We start from the raw sequence: 24,857 nt of genomic DNA, 5'->3' as shown, positions 1-24,857 counted from the left end.
TACTTATATTTGCCATGCCTTTCTCTTAACTTGTAACTTTATATTTGTTAGTTTAGCTTTTTACAGTCCATCTCCCTCTGTAGACTACGTGCTTGTCAAGGTTTAACCACTGTTCAGCAAACTGAAGTAGAGTTCCCTGTGCTATACAGCAGGTTCTCATTAGTTATATATTACATACATATTACTGTATATATGTCAATCCCAATCTCCCAATTCATCCCACCCTTCCTTCCACATTGGTGTCCATACTCTTGTTCTCTACATCTGTATCTCTATTTCTGCCTTGCAAACCAATTTATCTGTACCATTTTTCTAGATTCCTCATATATGCGTTAATATATGATATTTGCTTTTCTCTTTCTGACTTATTTCACTCTGTATGACAGTCTCTAGGTCCAGCCATGTCTCTACAAATGACCCAATTTTGTTCCTTTTTATGGCTGAATAATATTCCACTGTATATATGTACCACATCTCCTCTATCCATTCATCTGTTGATGGACATTTAGGTTGCTTCCATGACCTGGCTATTGTAAATAGTGCTGCAATGAATATTGGGGTGCATGTGTCTTTTTGAATTATGGTTTTCTCTGGGTATATGTCCAGTAGTGGGATTGCTGGGTCATATGGTAGTTCTATTTTCAGTTTTTTAAAGGACCTCCATACTGTTCTCCATAGTGGCTGTATCAATTTACATTCCCACCAACAGTGCAAGAGGGTCCCCTTTTCTCCACACCCTCTCCAGCATTTATTGTTTGTAGATTTTTTGATGATGGCCATTCTAACCAGTGTGAGATGATACCTCATTGTAGCTTTGATTTGCATTTCTCTAATAATTAGTGATGTTGAGCAGCTCTTCATGTGCTTCTTGGCCATGTGTATGTCTTCTTTGGAGAAATGTCTATTTAGGTCTTCTGCCCATTTTTTTATTGGGTTGTTTGTTTTTTTGATATTGAGCTGCATGTGCTCTTTGTATATTTTGGAGGTTAATCCTTTGTCCATTGATTATTTATTCGTGAAGTTTAAAAGCTATTACATTTCAATGTTCCATATGATTCATGTTATTTTCCCCCTGTAAAATCGTTTTCAGGTCTTTATTTCAGGAGTTTTTTAAAAATATCTTTGGATACTTTTATTTGTTTGGTTCTCATGTCCAGAAATAACAAATATGTGTATATTAGGCTTTATTTTTTTCATAATTATCATTCTTTCTCTAACCACTCTACCTCCTCATTTTCTACCCTTTAATTTTCATTTCAAGTGTGCTTTTCATGCTACTGCTTTGTTGTTAGAATTTATTTTACTTTTCCAGGCTTTTAATACTGTTTTACTTTCTCTAAAAATTTTGTCATTTCTTTCAATTGTTTTCCTGATTTATGCTAGCCCACTTTCCCTCTCCATGTATCATTATTATTAACAAAGTTATTAACAGATAATTACTCTCTATCTGCCTTTAATACATAGTTTCTGCTATTTTTGTATTATTTTTTGTCATACAGTCCATGCTTGCAACTTTGTGCATAGTACCTTGCTCTGCAAGCAGGTCATCTGTGAGATAAAGTAGTGTGTGTGTACATTTGTGCATTGGTTTGGGGAAGGTGCAGAGGAGAAATAACCTAAGATTCAGGCTTTGATTTTAGTATGTTGTCTCAGACTGCCTCCTCACCAAATATTCTCTTCCCTCTGCCCTGGGCACATCTACATTCTGTATGTGTTACCCTCTTTGAGGTGGGAAGGTCATTACAGGTTGTGTCCTTTGTCACCTCCATATTTTCTCTCAATTTTAGGAGCCTGGGAAATGGAAAAAAAAATGTTGTGTTGGCAACTCCATCCCCTCTCTGTCTCTTCCCTATCGTGTGGTGTGGAATTGTGTCCCTGTAGAGATAATCTTTATTTCTCTCTTCACTAGCCCACACTTATTAATGTCTGTAACTGCAAGTTTGTAGTTAGAATTTCTAAGACTTCTCATTTATCTATAAAGATGTACTCACTCATCAAGAATGGCAGAGAAATAAATTGAATTTCAATATTTTCCTTTGAATCATTCCCAATTTCACTATATTGCACATATGTTCTCCATATATGTGATAATATACAATATACATCGTCTAATAATTTAGTAATTCCTAAATTCAATAAATTCATAAACTATTTTGTTGGCATTTGTGGAATTTGTTCTCCACTTTTCATTCTTTTCTTAGATTTCTGTCGTTTTTCTTTTTTCAGCTTTATTGAAGTATAATTAACAAATAAAATTTTAAGACAGTTAAAGGGTACATTATGATTTGATATATGTATATATTTTGAAAGGATTGCCCCCTGAGATAATTAACACATCCATCACCTCACATATTTATGTTTTTTAAAGGTGAGAGCATTTAAGTTCTACTCTCTTAGCCTATTTCTATTGTATATAACACTATACAGTGTTAACTTTATTTCATGGTATTTCTGAAAGGGCTAGAATAAGCAGGCTTTTAATATTACTTAACCTTGGAATTGTAAATGTAACAATGACCTTAGGTTAAGGGCAATGAAATATTTCTTTCAAGTGCAACTTTAGCTTCAGAGAACTGGAGTGTCTCATATTATTATCTTTCCCCTTTGTAGGCAGGAAATGACTACATCTGAGATAGAAAATCAAGGTCAAGGTAAGAAAAGTAACTCATTGCTTTGTAATATTTTTCATACTAGGGATGTAAGTTTAAACATACAAATTAGCTGATGTTCTGATACTATTTTATAGTTGGAGGAAATTCTGCTTGGAGTCTGTATAGGACTTATAGGGATGTGTTAGTCCTTCACTTGTTCTGTCTCACAAAACTGATCTCATTATTCTTTGTATTACAGTAGTATTTGCACATAATTTATTTCTAGCAATACTTTATAGGCTTCTAGGGGAAGCAATTAACCAAGCTCTGCCAATTTTAATTTATATATTGGTGTTTTAAAATAGGGCCATTTTGAATATTATCTGGTTTAAGTTTTTTTTTTTTTTTTTTTTTTTTTTGCTTAAGCATTTACTCTGTTTGACATAGTATCTAGGTGTAATAATCATGTAACTACTCAAAATGGACAATTATGAAGGAAACTCACATTTTCTTATTACTATTGCTTCAACTGTCTTCTCATCTTACAGTCAAGCTTCTTGAAAGAATTGTATGGCCTCAGTATTTGGAACTTTGCATTTCCCAATCACCTCTAAGCTCATAGTAGCTTACTTCTGGTACTACCACTCCACTGAGTGTATTCAATGGACTATGAAATAATGTATTTTACCAAACTTCATCATAGCTATAACTAGAATAACATGCTTAAAGAGCATCATAGTGCATTGCACATAAAATTGTTATATGAGACAATTATTTTTTTATGCATATGTATATGGTTGTACTAAACAAGTGTATAAAATATATTTCTAACTATGGGTCACGTTCAAAAAAGTTGAACACCCAGATGTAACTACAGACTCTAAAGGACAATTTTCAATCTTAATCTCAATCACCGTATCTCTAGCACTTACAAATGTTGCTCAAAATCTCCCTGCTGAAATTCTTCTTCCCTCCATTTGTTTGGCACCACACTCTACTCTTAGGATCCTCAATTGCTGGCCACCTCTCTACTCTCTGATACTGCCCTTTCTTCAGTACATCTAAAATGCTGGTGCTTCTTAATGATCCAGATTTGGAATATTTCTACTTTCTTGAGGAGTTTGTGTATGATTGATTTTATTTCTTCTTCTAATCTTTGGTAGAATTTTCTGGGGAAAAGTATCTAGGGGAGATATTTATTGTGAAGAACTTTTTTTTTTTACATATAGATTCAAATGCTTTTGTAGTTATAGACTATTCACATTTTCTGTTTCATCTTGTCAGATTTGCATGTTATATTTTTCATCAAACTTTTCCTTTTCTATTAAAATTCCAAAGTCCTAAGCTTAAAATTGTTAATCATATCCTTGTATGTATTTAGTGTTTGCAGGATCTATAGTGATGCCCTCTTGCTCTTCCTAACATTGTTTCTGTGTGTGTGTGTGTGTGCACGCATGCGTGCGCGCATGCGCGTGCGCACGCGCGCGAGAGAGATCATGTGTTACTAGAGTTCCTTTATTTCATTAATATTTTTATGACATCAAACTTTGTATTTTATTAATCCGTTATCACAGGAGACTCTCGCTTTGGGCCCAACTCCAACTGGTATATGGCTTACTCAAATTCTATGAAGCTCAACAAATATTGTGCAAATTTTATTTACAGGAAGAGGGAATGCAAATTGATTCAGATGGGATTATCCTGAAATAGTTCAGGCTACTAAACCCCCCAAAACTTCACTGAGGTGCAGGTTCCTTCATTTTCCTTTGGCAACCTATGTGTTTAAAGTAGCCTTGGGTACCTGCTCCTTTATGTTCACCAGGACCTATCAGCCTTATGTCCTCCATGTAATAGACCATTATTATGTCCTGTGGATACATGAAATGATCAATGTACCTGCAAAGCAGATTTTGACAGAGAGACAGAAGTTGATATAGCCCTGAAATACACCAATGAAGCAGCACTGGTGTTCCTCCATGTGAAAGCAAATGCATCTAGATAGCTGCCAATGTACTGCTTTAGTAAAGTTAACAGACCTCAACTGCAACAGTAAATACAATTGAAGTTGCCATCTAATTAAAATTTGTGAAAATGTCCAAGACATGGCCATCCTTTACTAAGGCCAAAAAGGGAAATTAAATGAAAAAGTGATCAAAATTACTACCTCTGCATCTTTTTGATATTCAAGTCAATAATTTCCTGATTTCCTTAGGGAAATTATATTGCTGTTAGTTAATTTGTTTACCTTCCATTTGGACCATGCCACCAGAGCTGGTAAGGAGAATCTATATAATGATGCTGCAAGTTGGTCAACATATCTGCTTTCACCCACATTTTCAAGTCAAGGGGTTTATGGACCCCTTCAACACACTAAGACAATAGACACAGGGAGAAAATTCTGTTCCCCAATTAGTGGGCTAAGGTATAAAGAAGATTCTTTCAGGGCCATTTCCTTGGTCCTTTGATAAGTTCTTGAACCACAAATTTAAAGTCTTGGTTGTATCACATTCTCTGTTTATGTGCTCCAGAAGCAATCATACCATGAGTTAGTCTTTATATTCCTCATTCTTTCCCAAAAGGTCTGCTGGAGCAGTCATCTAGGCTGGGCTTTTCCACTCAAGTGCACTGTGGACCACTTGTGTCTCATTTTTTAATACTGATGGGATCCAGTTTGCCTCTAAACCAAACCAGGCGATGTAACTAAGCCCAGATTCTCATACCCTTGGGAGTTTGTTGCTTCAGCCATTCCTGGTACCAACAGTTGCAGTTTGGTCATAATTATTGGTTTGAATTGCAGGAAAGACATGGTAGTCTGTTAATGGTGTACGAATAATAATAGGGCCACCAGATTTACCAAAAAACAAACAGCAAGCAAAATTTGCAATTTAGAAAACAATGTGATACTTACCAATGTGTTATCTAATGGACTTGGGGAAAGGAAGGTTTTCTTTGCCATTTTCTGGGATGTTGGGGCAATGATGAGAAGGTTATATTAATATATTCACTTAAATATACTTACATTCCTAAATCTTTATATATTTTCCTTTTTTTCCTTTATGACAAGGAATATATGTGTGGTAGGTAAAATAAAGTCGCCCAAAGAAATCCAAGTTTGACTATTTTTTTAAATGTCAAAGGGACTTTGCATACATGATTAAAGGTCTTGAGGTGGGGACCATATCCTGCATTATCCAGGTGAACACAATTAAAACAGGAAGGTTCTTAAAATGTAGAAGATAGAAGCAGAAGTGACAGTGTCAGAGTGATGCAGCATGAGAAAAATTCAAACAGCCATTGCTGGTTTGAAGCATTGGAGGGGGCGATGACCCAAGGAATGGGGGCAGCCTCCAGAAACAGAAAAAGGCAAAGAAATGAAGTCTCCCCTAGAGCCTCCAGAAAGGAATGCAACCATGTCAACATCTTGATTTTGGCCCTGTGAGACCCATTTCAGAGTTCTGATATCCAAAACTATAAGAAAATAAACTTGCATTGTTTAAGCCATTGGTTTATGGTAATGTGTTACAGCAGTAATAGGAGACAATTACAACCTAAAATTACAATGCTGCTTTATACAGGCCATTACTGAGATCAGTTCCTAGGCAGCCACTCTAGTTAATAACTAGAATTTCTCTCAACTCTGTGAGTTGCATTATTGAGTCCAGACCTTCTAGTAAGTGCATCAATATCTAGACATTCATTCAGTTCCATACATATGTGTGCTTTCTTTCATAATACAGGACTCACAGAATCAATTCATTAACAACAACGTGTTGCTAAATTCACACTTCGGTTTGTTTGATTTTGGCAAGTAGTGAATAAATATTTTTTTTAAAAAATTAAAAAGACAGTATTCTCTTTCTGTTATAATTTACTGAAAGTTAAGGGCATGCTTGGATCTGATTTCTATTTTCAGTCTGAATATAATGATGTGTTCTTGGTGAGGGATACTGGCTGGCTTTCCTTTGCAAGATAACTTTCCTCAGGGTTTTCAATCAAGGAAGGAAGAGTCCCACTATCCGAGGCCAGAGGGAGCACCTCATGTGACACAATAGTCTTGTTGGAGTTTGGAATTCAGGTTAATTTCAGTCATCAGAAATTTTCTCAGATATTTAAATTCTGGTTCTAAGGCTCATATTTTTTTTCCCCAATCAATGCCCTGACTTCATATAAGAAGTCTACTTAGGATATTAATTTAGCTGACCTTTAGCATAGCGATGGCATATTTCACATCTTTTTAAGATTTTTATTTTAATATGCCATGAGATATCCTGATTGTATATTTTCCAAAGAACTTTTCCAGTCGCATCTCCCAACCCTTCCAAAGGTTTCTCCAGTCTGTCCAATGCAATAAAAGATGTTAGATGATAGTTCTATCCACCTTCTCTTTTCGAAAGCAAATAATCCTAATGACTTTAATGGTCATACATTCTTATCTAATAAGGAAGAACATTTACAAATATCAGAAACCCAGTTTTGAGACATTTGCATTAATTTTGAACTGAATCAGCATTTTGTGGGTTTTAAAAAAGGCAGCAGTTGGAATTCACGACTTGCTGGCAAACACATTTCTGCTGAGGGAAGGGGAAGACAGGGATAGTGAATGTTGTATTTCTCCATTGGCCCCAAAGTGCTAATTCCACAAAGGGATACATCAAAAGCAAACATGCAACTGTAGTTTTAAAACTTTTTACTGCAATATAACAATGAAGTAAACACTAATTAGACACCTACCAATTTCCCCCCCAAAACAAACCAAAAAAATGTAAACAGGAAAATAACTCTGCCTATACTTGTGCAGCTTCTCAACTCATGTTAGAAGAGTCTCACATTCAATGATAAAGAAATTTAAAATAGTAGTAATTATTTTCATTTTAAGAAAAGAGTCCCCTTCTCCCCCCTCAATCCCAAGTGTTTATCATGAAAGAATAGGCTTTCTTACACATTAATTTTATACTTATTGGAAGCAGCAACAATAACCATCAATAATTTGGCATTTCTGTTTATAGTTGCTCCAATTTGTTTTTCAATTTCACAAAGCCATTATCCAGTGTTACCATAAAATAGGGACTGTAGATTCTAGGTAGCAAAGATTCTTTTTGAAACCAATGTTAAGTCACAAAATATAAAGCAGGGCATTACACTAAATTTCTGGATCTAGTACACTAAAAAGAGTGAAACCTAGGGAAAGTTACCTATTGTTTTATAGAAGAAATAAAGACCTGCAAAAGCTGACTTTTGGTTGTATAATACTTTACACGCTGTGTGGATTTGCGGCATCTGCTAATTGAAGCAGACAGGCACGGTATTCATCCCTGCCCTGTATCCTAGATCTCCCCCTCCCCACCCCCCAACAATCCACTACCTTATACCAAGTATGTGGACATGAGCCCAAGTCATCCCAGACAAACCAGTGAACAAAGTTAGCGTAATGCACTGGTGTGAAGTGTGAGATTTAAAAAAAAAAATCCCTTTCAATCTTCATCAAAGTTTTGCTGTAGAAGAAAATTGGCAGCCAAGTTCTCATTCTTCTCACAAGCAAAATATGCTTGTATCACAAGTTCTTCAGGAAATCCTAATGCCTTTAACCTTTCTATAGCTTCTTTTTCCTGAGGCGTTACTTGAATGTAGTTCATATGACCACTTCCAGCTTCTGCAATTCCTCCACTGCCTCCTCCACCCTCTCCTCCTTGACCACCAGCTTCTTGAACTGGTTCAATATAACATCTGAATAAAATGCTCCTGATGTTGGCTAATTTGCTGCAGTAACTGAGGACTTTCTCGACCTATCTGTTGTAGCGATGCTGGAAGCAGGGAAGGATTCTGTTGAATAATTTGTCTCCTCTGTTGAAACTGAGGCTGATTCCATAAAAATGCAAGAGGGTGTCCTCCAGAACTTGTTGCTGTAGTCGTTGCTGTCATAGTTGCTGCAGCTGCAGCCACTGAAGACTGAGGAACCCCAGTACTCGCTGCTGGAGGGGGGGTCAACCACAGCCTGACTTTCTCTCTCTCCAGGAATTCCCATTAAAAGATACTCCACTGCCCTGTCAGGGTTGTTGAAACTGGCTCTCAGGGCTACAATTACTTGCTCTCATCCATAGTCCATTGACATGATCTCAGTTACTGTATTCTCATAAGACTGACCTGTCACAAGTGCACGTGTTGCATCTTCAGAAAGATTCGACCAAGGAGAATCACCTGGTGTACTGTCAGTTGATGTTGGGCTAGCAGCCACTGGTGTTTCTGCTGACTTTTCTGCAGGTTTCTCTTGTTTCGTTGCACTAGCAGGTGCAGGTTCAGAAGACGCTGTCGTTGTTGCTGGAGTGACAGATGCAGGTGTGGGAATGGGCGCCAAAGTGGGGGCAGGGATTGAGGCCTGAGCCACAGCTGGTGCTGTGGAAGAACTAACTGTGGTAGTGGTGGCAGAATTAGATTGCTGAGTTGTAGCTGGTGCTGGTGTTGTCACTGATTTGGGTTTTGTCACCATAACTACCACGAAGCTTTTCTCATCAATTTTATATTCTTTTAGAGCAGTATCATCATTGAGGATTTTGCCTGCATAAATTAATTTTTGACCTGCTACAGGAAAGGCATCTTTACCCTTTTCAGATTCAATCTTCTCTTTCAGTGCTCTTACCGTCTCATCTGAGTCAATGTCGATCTTGAAGGTCTGCTGCTGGAGGGTCTTCAGGGTGACCAGCATGGTGCCATCGTGCAGCTCCGCTGCCAGGCGTGCTCCGGGTGCTGGCCTCTGGGCAGGGTCTGTGGCCTGGTGGGGCCCTGGTGTTGCCCGCGCTCCTCGCGCACTCGGGAGGAGAGCGGTGGGTGTGGGGGCTTGTCACATTCGCCCTGCAGAGCGGCCTCCCCCCAGCGCTGCTCCCGGGCCGCGTCGCTGCCTCTACTTTCCTCACGAGCTCTGGCCACCATGCTTCCTCATGGGCCCGGCGCCAGCCACTGAGTCTGCAGGAGGCGCAAGGGGCTCTGCGAGAGCAGCAGGTAATCCACTAGCTCACCACAGTCTGGTGGCCCTCATCATCGTGACTCGCTGAGATGCGCCCCCTCCCACATTTTAATCTTAGAATAAATATGCTTGTTCTTAAATACTTCAGCATTTTCAGCACAAAAGCTGCAACCACTTCACCAACTAGTGTTTGATTTCTTCATGCCCTTCATACTTATGCTTGGTTCTCCAAATTGTTGTCTCTAACACTATAATTGAATTGTACTCAGGCTACATAATTCCTTCAGTTTATGATTATAAAACAGTACTAATTTAAAAACATATTTGGTTAAGTCATTACATACGATTATATTTATAAATATATGTGATTATATGGATATACATAGCATTTCATATTTGAAATCTGTGCATTGAACGTGACTTTTTTGTGAAGAACAGTGAGGTATTAAAAGTTATTAACAGAGGGGGACCTTCAAGATGGAGGAGGAGTAAGACGTGGAGATGACCTTCCTCCCCACAAATACATCAAAGATACACCTACATGTGGAACAACTCCTACAGAACATCTACTGAACGTTGGCAGAAGACCTCAGACCTCCCAAAAGGCAAGGAACTCCCCACGTACCTGGGTAGGGCAAAAGAAAAAAGAAAAAACAGAGACAAAGAATAGGGATGGGACCTGCACCTCTGGGAGGGAGCTGTGAAGGAGGAAAATTTCCACACATTAGGGAGCCCCTTCACTGGTGGAGATGGGGGGTGGCGGGGGGGAAACTTTGGAGCCATGGAGGAGAGCACAGCAGCAGGGGTGCAGAGGGCAAAGCAGAGAGATTCCCGCACGGAGGATCAGTGCCGACCAGCACTCACCAGCCTGAGAGGCTCATCTGCTCACCAGCTGGGGTGTGTGGGGGCTGGGAGCTGAGGCTCGGGCTTCAGATCTCAGGGAGAAGACTGGGGTTGGCTGCGTGAAGACAGCCTGAGGGGGCTAGTGTGCCACAGCTGGCCAGGAGGGAGTCCAGGAATAAGTCTGGACCTGCTGAAGAGGCAAGAGACCATTGTTTTGGGGTGCATGAGGAGAGGGGATTGCTTCCCTGTCTGCCCACAGAAGGCAGAGCACTGCCTAAACAAGCTCCAGAGACGGGCATGAGCCGTGGTTATCAGCTTGGACCCCAGAGACAGGCATGAAATGCTAATGCTGCAGCTGCAGCCACCAAGAAGCCTGTGTGCAAGCACAGGTCACTATCCACACTCCCCTCCTGGGAGCCTGTGCAGCCCACCACTGCCAGGGTCCTGAGATCCAGGGACAACTTCCCCAGGAGAACACACGGTGCACCTCAGGCTGGTGCAACATCACAGTGGCCTCTGCCACCACAGGCTTACCCCACATTCCAATTATGACTACTGTACTCCTCCCTCCCCACAGCCTAATAGAGCAAGAGTGCCCTAATCAGCGGCTGCTTTAGCCCCCTCCTGTGTGGGCAGGGAACAGATGCCAGAGGGTGAACTACACATAGAGGTGGGGCCAAAACCAAAGCTGAACCCCAGGAGCTGGTGAACAAAGAAGAGAAAGGGAAATTTCTCCATGCAGCCTCAGGAGTAGCAGATTAAATCCCCACAATCAACTTGATGTACCCTGCATCTGTGGAATACCTGAATAGACAATAAAATGTCCCAAAATTGAGGTGGTAGACTTCAGGAGCAACTGTAGACTTGGGGTTTGCTGTTTGTGACTGATTTGTTTTTGACTTTTATGTTTATCTTAGTTTAATGTTAGCACTTTTTATCATTGGTGGATTTGCTTATTGGTTTGGTTGCTCTCTTCTTTTTTATAATTATTTTTTAATTTAATAATTTTTGAAATAATTTTTATTACTTTCTTTCTTTCTCTTTTTCTCCCTTTTCTTCTGAGCTTTGTGGGTGGCATGGTCTTGGTGCTCTGGCCTGGTGTCAGGCCTGAGCCTCTGAGGTGGGAGAGCCGAGTTCAGGACATTGGACCACCAGAGACCTCCCAGCCCCAATTGGCAAGAGACCTCCCAGAGATGTCTGTCTCAATGCTGAGACTCAGCTCCACTGAAAAGCCAGCTCCAGTGCTGGATGCCCCATGCCAAACAACTAGCAAGACAGGAACACAACTGCACCCATTAGCAGAGGGGCTGCCTAAAATCATACTAAGTTCACAGACACCCCAAAACACACCACCAGACTCGACCCTTCCCACGAGAACCCATCCACCAGAACACAGGCATCAGTCCCCTCCACCAGGAAGCCTACACAAGACACTGAACAAACCTCACTCACTGAGGGAGACACCAAAAGCAATGGGAACTACGAACATGCAGCCTATGAAAAAGAGACCCCAAACACAGTAAGTTAAACAAAATGAGAGGACAGAGAAATATGCAGCAGATGAAGGAGCAAGGTAAAAACCCACCAGACCAAACAAATGAAGAGAAAATAGGCAGTCTACCTGAAAAAGAATTCAGAGTAATGATAGTAAAGATGATCCAAAATCTTGGAAATAGAATGGAGGAAATACAAGAAACCTTTAACAAGGACCTAGAAGAACTAAAGAGCAAACTGACAATGATGAACAACACAATAAATGAAATTTAAAAATTCTCTAGAAGGAATCAATAGCAGAATAACTGAGGCAGAAGAATGGATAAGTGACCTGGAAGAAAAAATAGTGGAAATAACTACCACAGAGCAGAATAAAGAAAAAAGAATGAAAAGAATTGAAGATCATCTCAGAACTCTCTGGGACAACATTAAACACACCAACATTCAAATTATAGGGGTCCCAGAAGAAGAAAACAAAAAGAAAGGAACTGAGAAAATATTTGAAGAGATTATAGTTGAAAACTTCCCTAATATGGGAAAGGAAATAGTCAATCAAGTCCAGGAAGTGAAGAAAATCCCATACAGGAAAAATCCAAGAACATGCCAGGACACATATTAATCGAAGTATCAAAAATTAAATACAAAGAAAAAATATTAAAAGCAGCAAGGGAAAAGCAACAAATAACATATAAGGGAATCCCCAAAAGGTTAACAGCTGAACTTTCAGCAGAAACTCTGCAAGCCAGAAGAGAGTGGCAGGACATATTTATAGTGATGAAAGGGGAAAACCTACAACCAAGATTACTCTACCCAGCAAGGATCTCATTTAGATGTGATGGAGAAATTAAAACCTTTAAAGACAAGCAAAAGAGAAGAGAATTCAGCACCACTAAACCAGCTTTACAGCAAATGCTAAAGGAACTTCTCTAAGCAGGAAACACAAGAGAAGGAAAAGACCTACAAAAAGAAATCCAAAACAATTAAGAAAATGGTAGTAGGAACATACATACTAATAATTACCTTAAATGTAAATGGATTAAATACTCCAACCAAAAGACATAGACTGGCTGAATGGATACAAAAACAAGACCATATATACGCTGTTTACAAGAGACCCACTTCAGACCTAGGGACACATACAGACAGAAAGTGAGGGGATGGAAAAAAAATATTCCATGCAAATGGAAATCAAAAGAAAGCTGGAGTAGCAATTCACATATCAGAAAAAATAGACTTTAAAATAAACACTATTACAAGAGACAAAGAAGGACACTACATAATGATCAAGGGATCATTCTATGAAGAAGCTATAACAATTGTAAATATTTATGCATACAACATAGGAGCATCTCAATACATAAGGTAAATGCTAACAGCAATAGAAGGGGAAAGTGACAGTAACACAATCATAGTAGGGGACTTTAACACCCCACTCTCACCAATGGACATATCATCCAAAATGAAAATAAATAAGGAAACAAAAGCTTTAAATGACACATTAGACAAGATGGACTTCATTGATATTTAAAGGACATTCCATTCAAAAACAACAGATTACACTTTCTTCTCAAGTGCTTATGGAACATTCTGTAGGATAGATGATATCTTGGGTCACAAATCAAGCCTTGGTAAATTTAAGAAAATTGAAATTGTATCAAGTATCTTTTCCAACCACAACGCTATGAGACTAGATATCAATTACAGGAAAAAAAAACTGTAAAAAATACAAGCACATGGAGGCTAAACAACACACTACTAAATAACCAAGAGATCACTGAAGAAATCAAAAAATACCTAGAAATAAATGACAATGAAAACACGATGACCCAAAACCTATGGGATGCAGAAAAAGCATTTCTAAGAGGGAAGTTTATAGCAATACAATCCTACCTCAATAGACAAGAAAAATCTCAAATAAACAACCTAACCTTACATCTAAAGCAATTTGAGAAAGAAGAATAAAAAAACCCAAAGTTAGCAGAAGGAAAGAAATCATAAAGAGCAGATCAGGGGCTTCCCTGGTGGCGCAGTGGTTGAGAATCTGCCTGCCAATGCAGGGGACACGGGTTCGAGCCCTGGTCTGGGAGGATCCCACATGCTGCGGAGCAACTAGGCCCATGAGCCACAACTACTGAGCCTGCACATCTGGAGCCTGTGCTCCGCAACAAGAGAGGCGACGATAGTGAGAGGGCCGTGCACCGCGATGAAGAGTGGCCCCTGCTTGCGCAACTAGAGAAAGCCCTAGCACAGAAATGAAGACCCAACACAGCAATCAATCAATCAATCAATCAATCAATCAATCTTAAAAAAAAGAGCAGATCAGAAATAAATGAAAAAGAAATGAAGGAAACAATAGCAAAGATCAATAAAATTAAAGCTGGTTCTTTGAGAAGATAAACAAAATTGATAAACCATTAGCCAGACAGATCAAGGAAAAAAAGGGAGAAGACTCAAATCAACAGAATTAGAAATAAAATAGGAGAAGTAACAACTGACACTGCTGAAATTCAAAGGATCATGAGAGACTACTACAAGCAACCCTATGCCAATAAAATGGACAACCTGGCAGTAAGGGACAAATTCTTAGACAAGCACAACCTTCCAAGACTGAAACAGGAAGAAATAGAAAATATAAAGAGACCAATCAGAAGCACTGAAATTGAAACTGTGATTAAAAATCCCCCAACGTACAAAAGCCCCAGACCAGATGGCTTCACAGGCGAATTCTTTCAAACGTTCTGAGAAGAGCTAACACCTATCCTTCTCAAAATCTTCCAAAATATAGCAGAGGGAAGAACAATCCCAAACTCATTCTATGAGGCCACCATCACCCTGATACCAAAACCAGACAAAGACGTCACAAAAAAAGAAAACTACAGGTCAATGTCACTGATGAACATAGATGCAAAAATCCTCAACAAAATACTAGCAAACAGAGTCCAACAGCATATTAAAAGGATCATACACCATGATCAACTGGGGTTTATCCCAGGAATGCAAGGGTTCTTCAATATATGCAAATCAATCAATGTGGTAAACCATATTAACAAACTGAAGGAGAAAAACCATATGATCATCTCAATAGATGCAGAAAAATCTTTTGACAAAATTCAACACCCATTTATGATAAAAACTCTCCATAAAGACCTAAATGTAAGGCCAGACACTATAAAACCCTTAGAGGAAAACATAGGCAGAACACTCTATGACATAAATCACAAGATCCTTTTGGATCCACCTCCTAGAGAAATGGAAATAAAAACAAAAATAAACAAATGGGATCTAATGAAGCTTAAGAGCTTTTGCACAGCAAAGGAAACCATAAACAAGGAGAAAAGACAACCCACAGAATGGGAGAAAATCTTTGCAAATGAAGAAACTGACAAAGGATTAATCTCCAAAATTTACAAGCAGCTCATGCAGCTCAATATCAAAAAAACAAAAATCCAATCAAAAAATGGGCAGAAGACCTAAATAGACATTTCTCCAAAGAAGATATACAGATTGCCAACAAACACATGAAAGGTTGCTCAACATCACTAATCATTGGAGAAATGCAAATCAAAACTACAATGAGGTATCATCTCACACCAGTCAGAATGGCTATCATCAAAAGATCTACAAACAATAAATGCTGGAGAGGGTGTGGAGAAAAGGGAACCCTCTTGCACTGTTGGTGGGAATGTAAATTGATACAGCCACTATGGAGAACAGTATGGAGGTTCCTTAAAAAACTAAAAATAGAACTACCATACGACCCAGCAATCCCACTACTGGGCATATACCCTGAGAAAACCATAAGTTAAAAAGAGTCATGTACCACAGTGTTCATTGCAGCTGTATTTACAATAGCTAGGACATGGAAGCAACCTAATTGTCCATCAATAGACGAATGGTTAAAGAAGATGTGGCACATATATACAATGGAATATTACTCAGCCATAAAAAGAAACGAAATTGAGTTATTTGTAGTGAGGTGGATGGACCTAGAATCTGTCATACAGAGTGAAGTAAGTCTGAAAGAGAAAAACAAATACCGTATGCTAACACATATGTATGGAATCTAAAAAAAAAAATGGTTCTGATGAATGTAGGGGCAGGACAGGAATAAAGACACAGATGTACAGAATGGACATGAGGGCACAGGGAAGGGGAAGTGTAAGCTGGCACAAAGTGAGAGAGTGGCATGGACATATATACACTACCAAATGTAAAATAGGCAGCTAGTGGGAAGCAGCTGCATAGCACAGGGAGATCAGCTCGGTGCTTTGTGACCACCTAGAGGGGTTGGATAGGGAGGGTGGGAGGGAGACACAAGAGGGAGGGGATATGGTGCTATATGTATAAACACAGCTGAGTCACTTTGTTATACAGCAGAAACTAACACAACACTTTAAAGCAATTATACTCCAATAAAGATGTCAAAAAAAGTTTTTAATATACTGTTGTTATACAGAATCTTTTTAGTTTGTTTAACATATTCTATAATTTTGCTCAGAATCACTTTCAAGCCTGTTTGGTTTTAGATTTAAGAATCAGTCAATGTTCCTTTTATAAACTGAGATTTTACTGTATTTAGTATTCTGTGACCTCTGTAGTTCTAACTTCTTTATTAAAAATATTAGTAGTGAATCTTAGATTAACATGTATAATTTGCTTCAGTATTCATAGCTGTAATCAACCTGAATCTGTATTTAATTTAAAATATTTACTTTTGTTATCTCAGTACCTATCTCTATAACATCATTCATTTTAAGGATTATTTGATTTTCTTATGATGAATTTATAAAATTTATATCATATTTTATAAAATTTATATCATATCAGAATTATTCTTTTTTTATACTTGCCATACTTTATTTTCATATCATGTTTATTGATAAAATTTTATTATACAATTCCAAAATTTACTTTCTTCACCAGCTTTGGTATGTATCATTTACATAGAATCATAGCATTGATGCTTCCCCAAAACATATGTTCTTCCTTGATATTGTCATACAGAATTTAGAACCTCAATCATTAAAAAAACCAAATCACGACATGACATGTTTAGATAGTGGACCTCTGAAATTTTATCATTGCTTTCTTTACTTTTCACCATCTCTTTACCTCCAACTTGTGATGTTCCAAAACCCTTACGTTGCTTTCTTTTTATTTTTATCCTCCAGGTAAAGATGTTCCATCCATGTCTAATCAGGTAATACAAACATTATTACATTTGTCTGATAAATGTCAAAATACAGACAAGTTCAGATAAGCCTAGTTGTAGGTCTTTCTTTAGTTGTAATTTCTGAACGGATGTATCAAAGTCTTTCACATTTTAAATATTATTCCTGTAATTTTAATGCAGAAATGAAAATAATTTTAAAAATAAAAATATTTTAACAGATTTAGGTGACTGGTAAGTTTTTATTGTTGCCCCAATTCTACCGAAGTCTATTATTTTAATTTTCAAAGCTATTATAACAAAAATAAATGAAATCAAAGTCACAACTACAATCTGACCACCATAAAACATTGATTCTTTTTAGCTTTCCACATTCCCTTCTAATCTTTATGTCCATGAGGATGGTCTGTCTACTAAGTGGAAAGTTTGCCAAATAATGAGAAACATTTTCTATATGAAGCATCGATCAGCAAGGGTATGCCCTTGATTACAAGGATGTACTCTCTCAAAATGGAAAATGGAGAACTTACAGCACCCTATCAGGGACTTCCACTAGTTGAGTACAATCAATGTCTTTCCACTTTCCATCCCGTTCCCCTTTTCCTCCTCCGCATTAACCTTGCTAGAATCCCAGGACCAAAAGAATTATTGCAGCAACCAAAATAATTATTGACTTCAACAATCAGGAAGATGTTTTCTAAATCTATCACCTGCTTTTGTTTCTTTTTTTTCCAATATACTCCTTACTAAAAATTACAGAAGCCAGATAAAGTAAAAAAAGGGAGAGAAAAGAATGAGATAATTGATAGTACTGTAAAGCACTGAAATGGCAAAAGTAAAAAAATAAATAGTGATAAGGAAGAGGATTTTTCAATATAAAGCAGCTAAGTGTTTTCAAATGTACATATTGTATCAGCCAATGTAATAAATTTAGTACATTAAACTCAATTTTTCCTTCTCAAATTGTTCCGAAGTTTGTAAATTAAAGGATAAAATGTTTACATGTAACCAGGACAAACATAGTTACCCATATTTAAATTATGTAGTACAAAATGCTCATTTTTAACCAATTTGGGTGTGTGTATGTATAGAATAGCTATTAATAAATAAACTTATTCATTATATATGGACTATAAATAGACTATTAATATGAAAAGAAAACGTGCCTTACAAATGTAATATTCTTTTTTGAAAATGGGGAATATTCTGTTTCTGATAGAAAGGTCTAATAAATTTTCAACTTATTTTCTTCTACTGCAAAAAAAAAAATCCTTATGTCCAGAACTTAACTTTTATATTTATAAATATGGTGGATATCAATCAACATATGAAAAAATGTTTATTCTTTTTAATAGTACATCATAAACATTTTATTGATTTAATTAGTATGTAGTATTTTAATTTTTCTTTCATGGTCTGTGCAATTAAAAATTATTTAAGCTCTAAATTATATTAATTGAATTTTACCCTATGAAGAGTTATTGTTACATAATTTGATTAATTACTTATTGAGGTCTGACTGTTGCATATATTGCATCTCAGTATGTGTGGCATGAAGTATACAACTGCTTTCCTCTAGATAGTCAGGGAGATAATAGTGTCCTTCTTTCCTCTTTTATTATTTGAGGTGAAATGAAAGCAGAATGAGTGGTAGTTTGAAGCACAGTTCATGTTGCTAAAATGAGGTCTCTAAGACCTCAGGGCTTGGAGAAAGGGCTTTGAATACCTGAGTTACACCTCAGATCACCATTAGACAAGAAAAAGGGAGGGGTAGTGGGGCACAAAGTTCAAATCTGATGATTGATTCTGGATCTTTGATTTCTTTTTTCTTTGTACTTGGCAGGAAAATGAGAATGGCAGTGGTTCTGAAGAAGTGTGCTACACTGTCATTAATCATAGGCCCGATCGAAGACCCTCCCAGAGCTCCAACGATGATGGTTATGAAAACATTGCAGAGAGAGTGAGACCATTAAGAGAAGGGTCAGAAACAGAATATGCCCTTCTCAGGAGAGCTTGCACTACTAGGTCTTCCTCCTGTACCCCTGAGCATGAGCATGATTATGAACTTGTGCTTCCTCACTAGAACACTCATGCCTCATCATCTTCCAGCAATAAAGATGACAGAATACTGGCCTCCAGGGGAGTCTTACTCTTTCAGCTGTTCATGAAATATTTATTTCTGGACAGATTTTAGAAATGATATCCTTTCACTATATTACCTTGAGAAACTCTGAGACATGTAATCTCTGAGGATTGGGTAAAGTCATATAAATTGATATAATGATATAGAGTGTTCAACATCTTTTTGTCTGTAAGGTTTGAAGACATGGAGATGGTGAGGGGAAACCTCCTTAAGACAATAAACATCTACAGATATATGACCTAGAATATCCATTTCCAATCCTACTTTCCAAATGTCAAATGCCAGCATTCACATTCCTAATTATCTATTTCACTTTTTGAGGTGTAATCTACTCACTAAATTCTTAAAATATAAGACCAGTGACCAGACCCTTTGCTAACTGAATATTTACTTCAATTTTGCCTTTTCCACATACTGGAGATTCTTGTATGTAAACTTGTGGTAGCAATTTAAGAATTAACAGTTTTTGATATTGGCCTTTCTGAGAGGAGAAGCTGAGAGTGCCATTAAAAAAGAAGTGAATGAGGTTTCGTTGCCCATTGTCTTTCTTTCCAAGAGTAAATCAGATAAATCTGTTCAAAGGTTACTAAAAATTGAAAGTATACTTGTGCTTATAGCTTTGTTCACAATATACTAGTTAATTTAAACTATTACTGGTTATTTTTAATGAAGAAGGAAGAATAGTGTCTGGTTTTAAAATTTAGGCAAATTGGTAAATAATCCATTTATTTTTACTTTCATTCCCAAGTATAGTCTAAATGACATGCCAACTTCCCAATAAGGACATAAAGAACATAATTGACAAAACATCTATAATTAATTTTTTAGATAGTTACAATACACTGACTGCTTTGGTCATTGACAAGGATAAATCAATAGATGGATGTCATGGATGTCAGCTAACTTATTTTTTTTGTTTTGTTTTGTTTGTTTTTTCATTAAAGTGACATGTACTAGTAGGAATGAATCTGGTTTCTAGTTATTAGTTTAATATTGACCTAATCTAAAATAAAGTATGCTATTCTCCTATGTACATTATTTAATCTACAATAGGAGGGAAACTGAGGCATTTCTCTACACTGAAACTCCATTACTGCCTCCTCCATAGAACTACCTGGAAGAGGGTGGGTAGATAGATAGAATGAACAAATTAGCAGAAAGGGATGGTTCATGTCAAGAAAATTTGGGTAACTCTCCTTATTTATTAGGAATGATCTCATATAACAGAAGATACTGAAAATTACCATTTATTGAACGTTTGCTAGGTTCTAGTGGTGTGACTTATTTGTTTTATATAAATTTTGACTCTCTATTCTTGGTAAATTCCTATGCTCCTTTGGGGTGATTTCAGTGTGTGGAAGGAGAACTTAATCTTGTAATTCTGGAAAAGTCACCCTGTCAGAAATATGCCAGTCTTACAGAGATCAGTCAACTTTGGGGAATGACAAAATTATTTTTTCTCTGTATGCTTTTGTAGTTATTTTTCACATGTAATAAATATTATATTTAAAATAAGTGAGTAATTTTAATATACTTAACAATCTGGAATTATAGGAGAAGGAGCAGGCAATAGGTTAATGAGTATCATTGTTTAGTACAAGAAACACTGAAATCCAAAACATAGATGTGACCTGGTTGTCCATCATAACCATGGACAGGCCACTTAATCTTTCTGAGATTCAGTTTCTCAGCAAAGAAGAATTTTTTAAAAATTAACTATCTTACATGGTTGTGAAGAACAATAAAAACCATGTTGCAAAAGTACTTTTTAACCTGGAAACTGTTTTCTAAAGGTTAATTTATTTTTATGCATATAAATATTTGGAATTCTAAAATTATTTATATTTTTAATCAATTTTACTGAAATGTCATTACATACAACAAAAAGTAACCACCATAAAGACAGAGTTATATGAATTTTGTCAAATGTATTCACCCATGTAATCACTTTCCCATCAAGAGATAGAACACTTATGTCATCTCAGAAACTTGGATCATGCTCTTCTTCAGTCAATTTTACCAGTTCTGGCAACCACCGATCTGTTTTGTAAAACTATAGATTAGATTTGTCTCTTCTGGAGATTCAGTATTTGTTTTTCACGTGTAAGCTTTCTTTCATTCAGCATAATGTTTTTGAGTTCTTCCATGTTTTACCTTGTATTAGTAGTTGACATTTTTAAATTAGTATACTACTGTATGGATATCTCATAATTTATTAACATAATTATTTGCTGATGGGTATGTGAGATATTTACAGTTTTTGACATTATAAATAAAGCTGCTGCACATATACTTGAGTATTCAGGCGTATTAGTTTGCTAGGGCTGCCAATGTACCACAGCCTAAGTGGCTTCAATAACAGAATTTTATTTTCTCACAATTCTGGAGGCTGCAAAGTCCAAGATCAAAGTGTAAGTCAAAGTTTTTTGTTTGTTTGTTTGTTTGCTTTTTGTTTGTTTTTCCCAGGGCCTGTTCTGTCTCTCTCCTAGTTTCTGGTGATTTGCTGGCAATCTTTGGGATTTGTAGACTTATTGATAAGACCTTTTTGTCTCAAGGGTAGGAAATAAATTTGACTAAAATTCAGTGATTTTCTACATTAGTGAAATATCTAGGAGTCTAGTGGTGTGGGGCATATTGAGATATTCTTTCTGAGGTGAAGAATAAGTTGTTGTATCTGGCCCTTACTATAACCAAAAAAGAGACCAAAAAACCTGTGGGATTTTGAAGACACAATACCTGTGGGATTTGGAATTTTGGGGATAACATACTCTTTATTTTGGTATGCAGCTCTTGTCTGTTCACGGAATGACCTGAAAAGCTGCTAGGTTTTAGTGGGGCCCAGAACAAGAGAAGGCTGCGCAACAGGTCCAGGCCACTGTCCAAGTTGCTCTGCCTCTTGGACCATATGATTCAGTAGATCCAGTGGTGCTTGAAGTGTCAGTGGCACATAAGGAAACTGTCTGGAGCTTTGGAAGGTCCCTATAGGTAAATCACAGCACAAGCCCTTAAAATTTTGGATGCCATCCTGCAAAGATAACTATTACCCTTTTTTTTTTTTTAAACATCTTTATTGAAGTATAATTGCTTCACAATGGTGTGTTAGTTTCTGCTTTATAACAAAGTGAATCAGCTACACATATACACACGTTCCCATATCTCCTCCCTCCCGCATCTCCCTCCCTCCCACCCTCCCCATCCCACCCCCCCAGGCGGTCACAAAGCACCGAGCTGATCTCCCTGTGCTATGTGGCTGCTTCCCACTAGCTATCTATTTTACATTTGGTAGTGTATATATGTCCATGACACTCTCTCACCCTGTCACATCTCACCCCTCCCCCTCCCCATATCCTCAAGTCCATTCTCTAGTAGGTCTGTGTCTTTATTCCCGTCTTGCCACTAGGTTCTTCATGACCTTTTTTTTTCCTTAGATTCCATATATATGTATTAGCATACTGTATTTGTTTTTCTCTTTCTGACTTACTTCACTCTGTATGACAGACTCTAACTCCATCCACCTCATTACAAATACCTCCATTTCATTTCTTTTTATGGCTGAGTAATATTCCATTGTATATATGTGCCACATCTTCTTTATCCATTCATCCGATGATGGACACTTAGGTTGCTTCCATGTCCTGGCTATTGTAAATAGAGCTGCAATGAACATTTTGGTACATGACTCTTTTTGAATTATGGTTTTCTCAGGGTATATGCCCAGTAGTGGGATTGCTGGGTCGTATGGTAGTCCTATTTTTAGTTTTTTAAGGAACCTCCATACTGTTCTCCATAGTGGCTGTATCAATTTACATTCCCACCAACAGTGCAAGAGTGTTCCCTTTTCTCCACACCCTCTCCAGCATTTATTGTTTGTAGATTTTTTGATGATGGCCATTCTGACTGGTGTGAGATAATACCTCATTGTAGTTTTGATTTGCATTTCTCTAATGATTAATGATGTTGAGCATTCTTTCATGTGTCTGTTGGCCATCTGTATATCTTCTTTGGAGAAATGTCTCTTCTTTGGAGAAATGTCTACCCTTTTGATAAATAGCTCTTGGCCTGTTACTGGAACCCAGAGACTAAAGGTTTAACCATGGGTCACCAAGTTGCCTTGCAATATGAGCTGTGCATCATGAACTGAGTGTCGTTTGACCTAACAAGTCATAGAATTGGGCACGCACAGTAGCAATCCATCATCAAATGGAAGTGGTATATATGACTCTGGGCCAAGCAGGCCCTGAAGGCACAAATAGGTTATATGAAAAAAGTGGCCCAGAAGCCCATGGTCCCCATTCCTGCTAGAGCACCTTCTTTGTCCCGGCCTGTACCTATTGCCCCATGAGGAGTTTTCCACAATCAGCTGACAGGAAGAAAAGACTCAGATCTGGTTTACAGATGGTTCTGCATGTATGCAGGTATTACCCCAAAGTGGAAAGCTTTTGCACTACAATCTCTTTCTGGGATATCCCTGAAGAACGGTGGTGAAGGGAAATTCTTCCAGTGAGCAGAACTTCAAGCAGTGCACCTGGTTGTTCACTTTTCTTGGAAGAAAAAGTGGCCAGATGTGCAATTGTGTACAGATTCATGTGCTGTAGCTTAGTGAATGGTTGGAGACTTCGAAGAAACATGATTGGAAAATTGGTAAAGAGGTCTGGGGAAGAGATATGTGATTAGACCTCTCTTAACAGTTTAAAAATATGAAGATATTTGTGTCCTATGAGAATGATCACCAAAATGCGACCTCAACAGAGGAGGATTTTAATAATCAAACAGATAGGATAACCTGTTCTGTGGATACCAGTCAGCCTATTTCCCCAGTCACCCCTATCATTGCCCAGTGGGCTAATGAACAAAGTGACCATGGTGGCAGGGATGGACCTTATGCTTGGGCTCAGTAACATGGACTTACACTCACTAAGGACTACCTGGTTATGGTCACTGCTGAATGGCCAAGTGTCAGCAACAGAGACCAACACTGAATCCCTGATATAATACCATTCCTGTGGTGATCAGCCAGCTACCTGGTAGTGAGTTAATTACATTGTACCACTTGCATCACGGAAGGGCAATATTTTGTTCCTACTGGAATAAACACTTCCTCTGGCTATGGTTTTCATTCCTTGCATTCAATGCTTCTGCCAAATGTACCACTTGTGAACTTACAGAATGCCTTATCCACTGTCATATTATTCTTCTACACAGCATTGCTTCTGATCAAGGAACTTACTGCACAGAAAAAGAAGTGTGGCAATGGGCCCATGATTATGGAAATCATTTGTCTTACCATGTTTTACATCTTCCTGAAGCAGGTGGCTTGATAGAACAGTGGAATGATATTTCGATGACTCAGTTATAGCACCAGCTGTGTGGCAATACCTTGTATGGTTGAAGCAAGGTTATCCTTGGCTGGGTATGCTCTAAATCGGTGTTCACTATGTGGTGCTGCTTCACAGGTCCAGGAATCGAAGGGTGAACATGGGAGTGGCACCACTCACTATTACTTCTAGTGACCCACTAGCCAAATTTATGCTTTCTGTCCTCAGAACCTTATGCTCTGCTGGCCTAGAGGTCTTAGTTCCAAAAGAAGAAATGCTCAGACCAAGAGAAACAATAATGATCCCATTGAACCAGAAGTTAAGACTGCCACCCAGCCATTTT

General features: G+C 37.8%; 1 protein-coding gene and 1 pseudogene across 2 annotated transcripts; one reads left to right on the top strand and one right to left on the bottom strand.

The window, feature by feature from the left end:
- Positions 1-54: 54 nt before the first annotated feature.
- GCSAML (germinal center associated signaling and motility like) lies at positions 55-22,243 on the top strand. Its single transcript, XM_082457805.1, has 3 exons — positions 55-2,660; positions 17,058-17,086; positions 18,900-22,243. Exons 1-3 carry the CDS (start codon positions 2,618-2,620, stop codon positions 19,137-19,139), a joined length of 312 nt encoding a protein of 103 aa, XP_082313931.1. The 5' UTR covers positions 55-2,617; the 3' UTR covers positions 19,140-22,243.
- On the bottom strand, positions 7,267-9,475 carry LOC309658752 (UV excision repair protein RAD23 homolog B pseudogene; annotated as a pseudogene). Its single transcript has one exon. The product of its transcript is annotated as a UV excision repair protein RAD23 homolog B pseudogene (transcript).
- Positions 22,244-24,857: the final 2,614 nt, after the last annotated feature.

This window comes from Balaenoptera physalus (assembly GCF_965194825.1).
Source record: "Balaenoptera physalus genome assembly, chromosome: 3".
NCBI classification, from domain to species: domain Eukaryota; kingdom Metazoa; phylum Chordata; class Mammalia; order Artiodactyla; family Balaenopteridae; genus Balaenoptera; species Balaenoptera physalus.
This window is presented reverse-complemented; position numbering and strand designations above follow the sequence as displayed.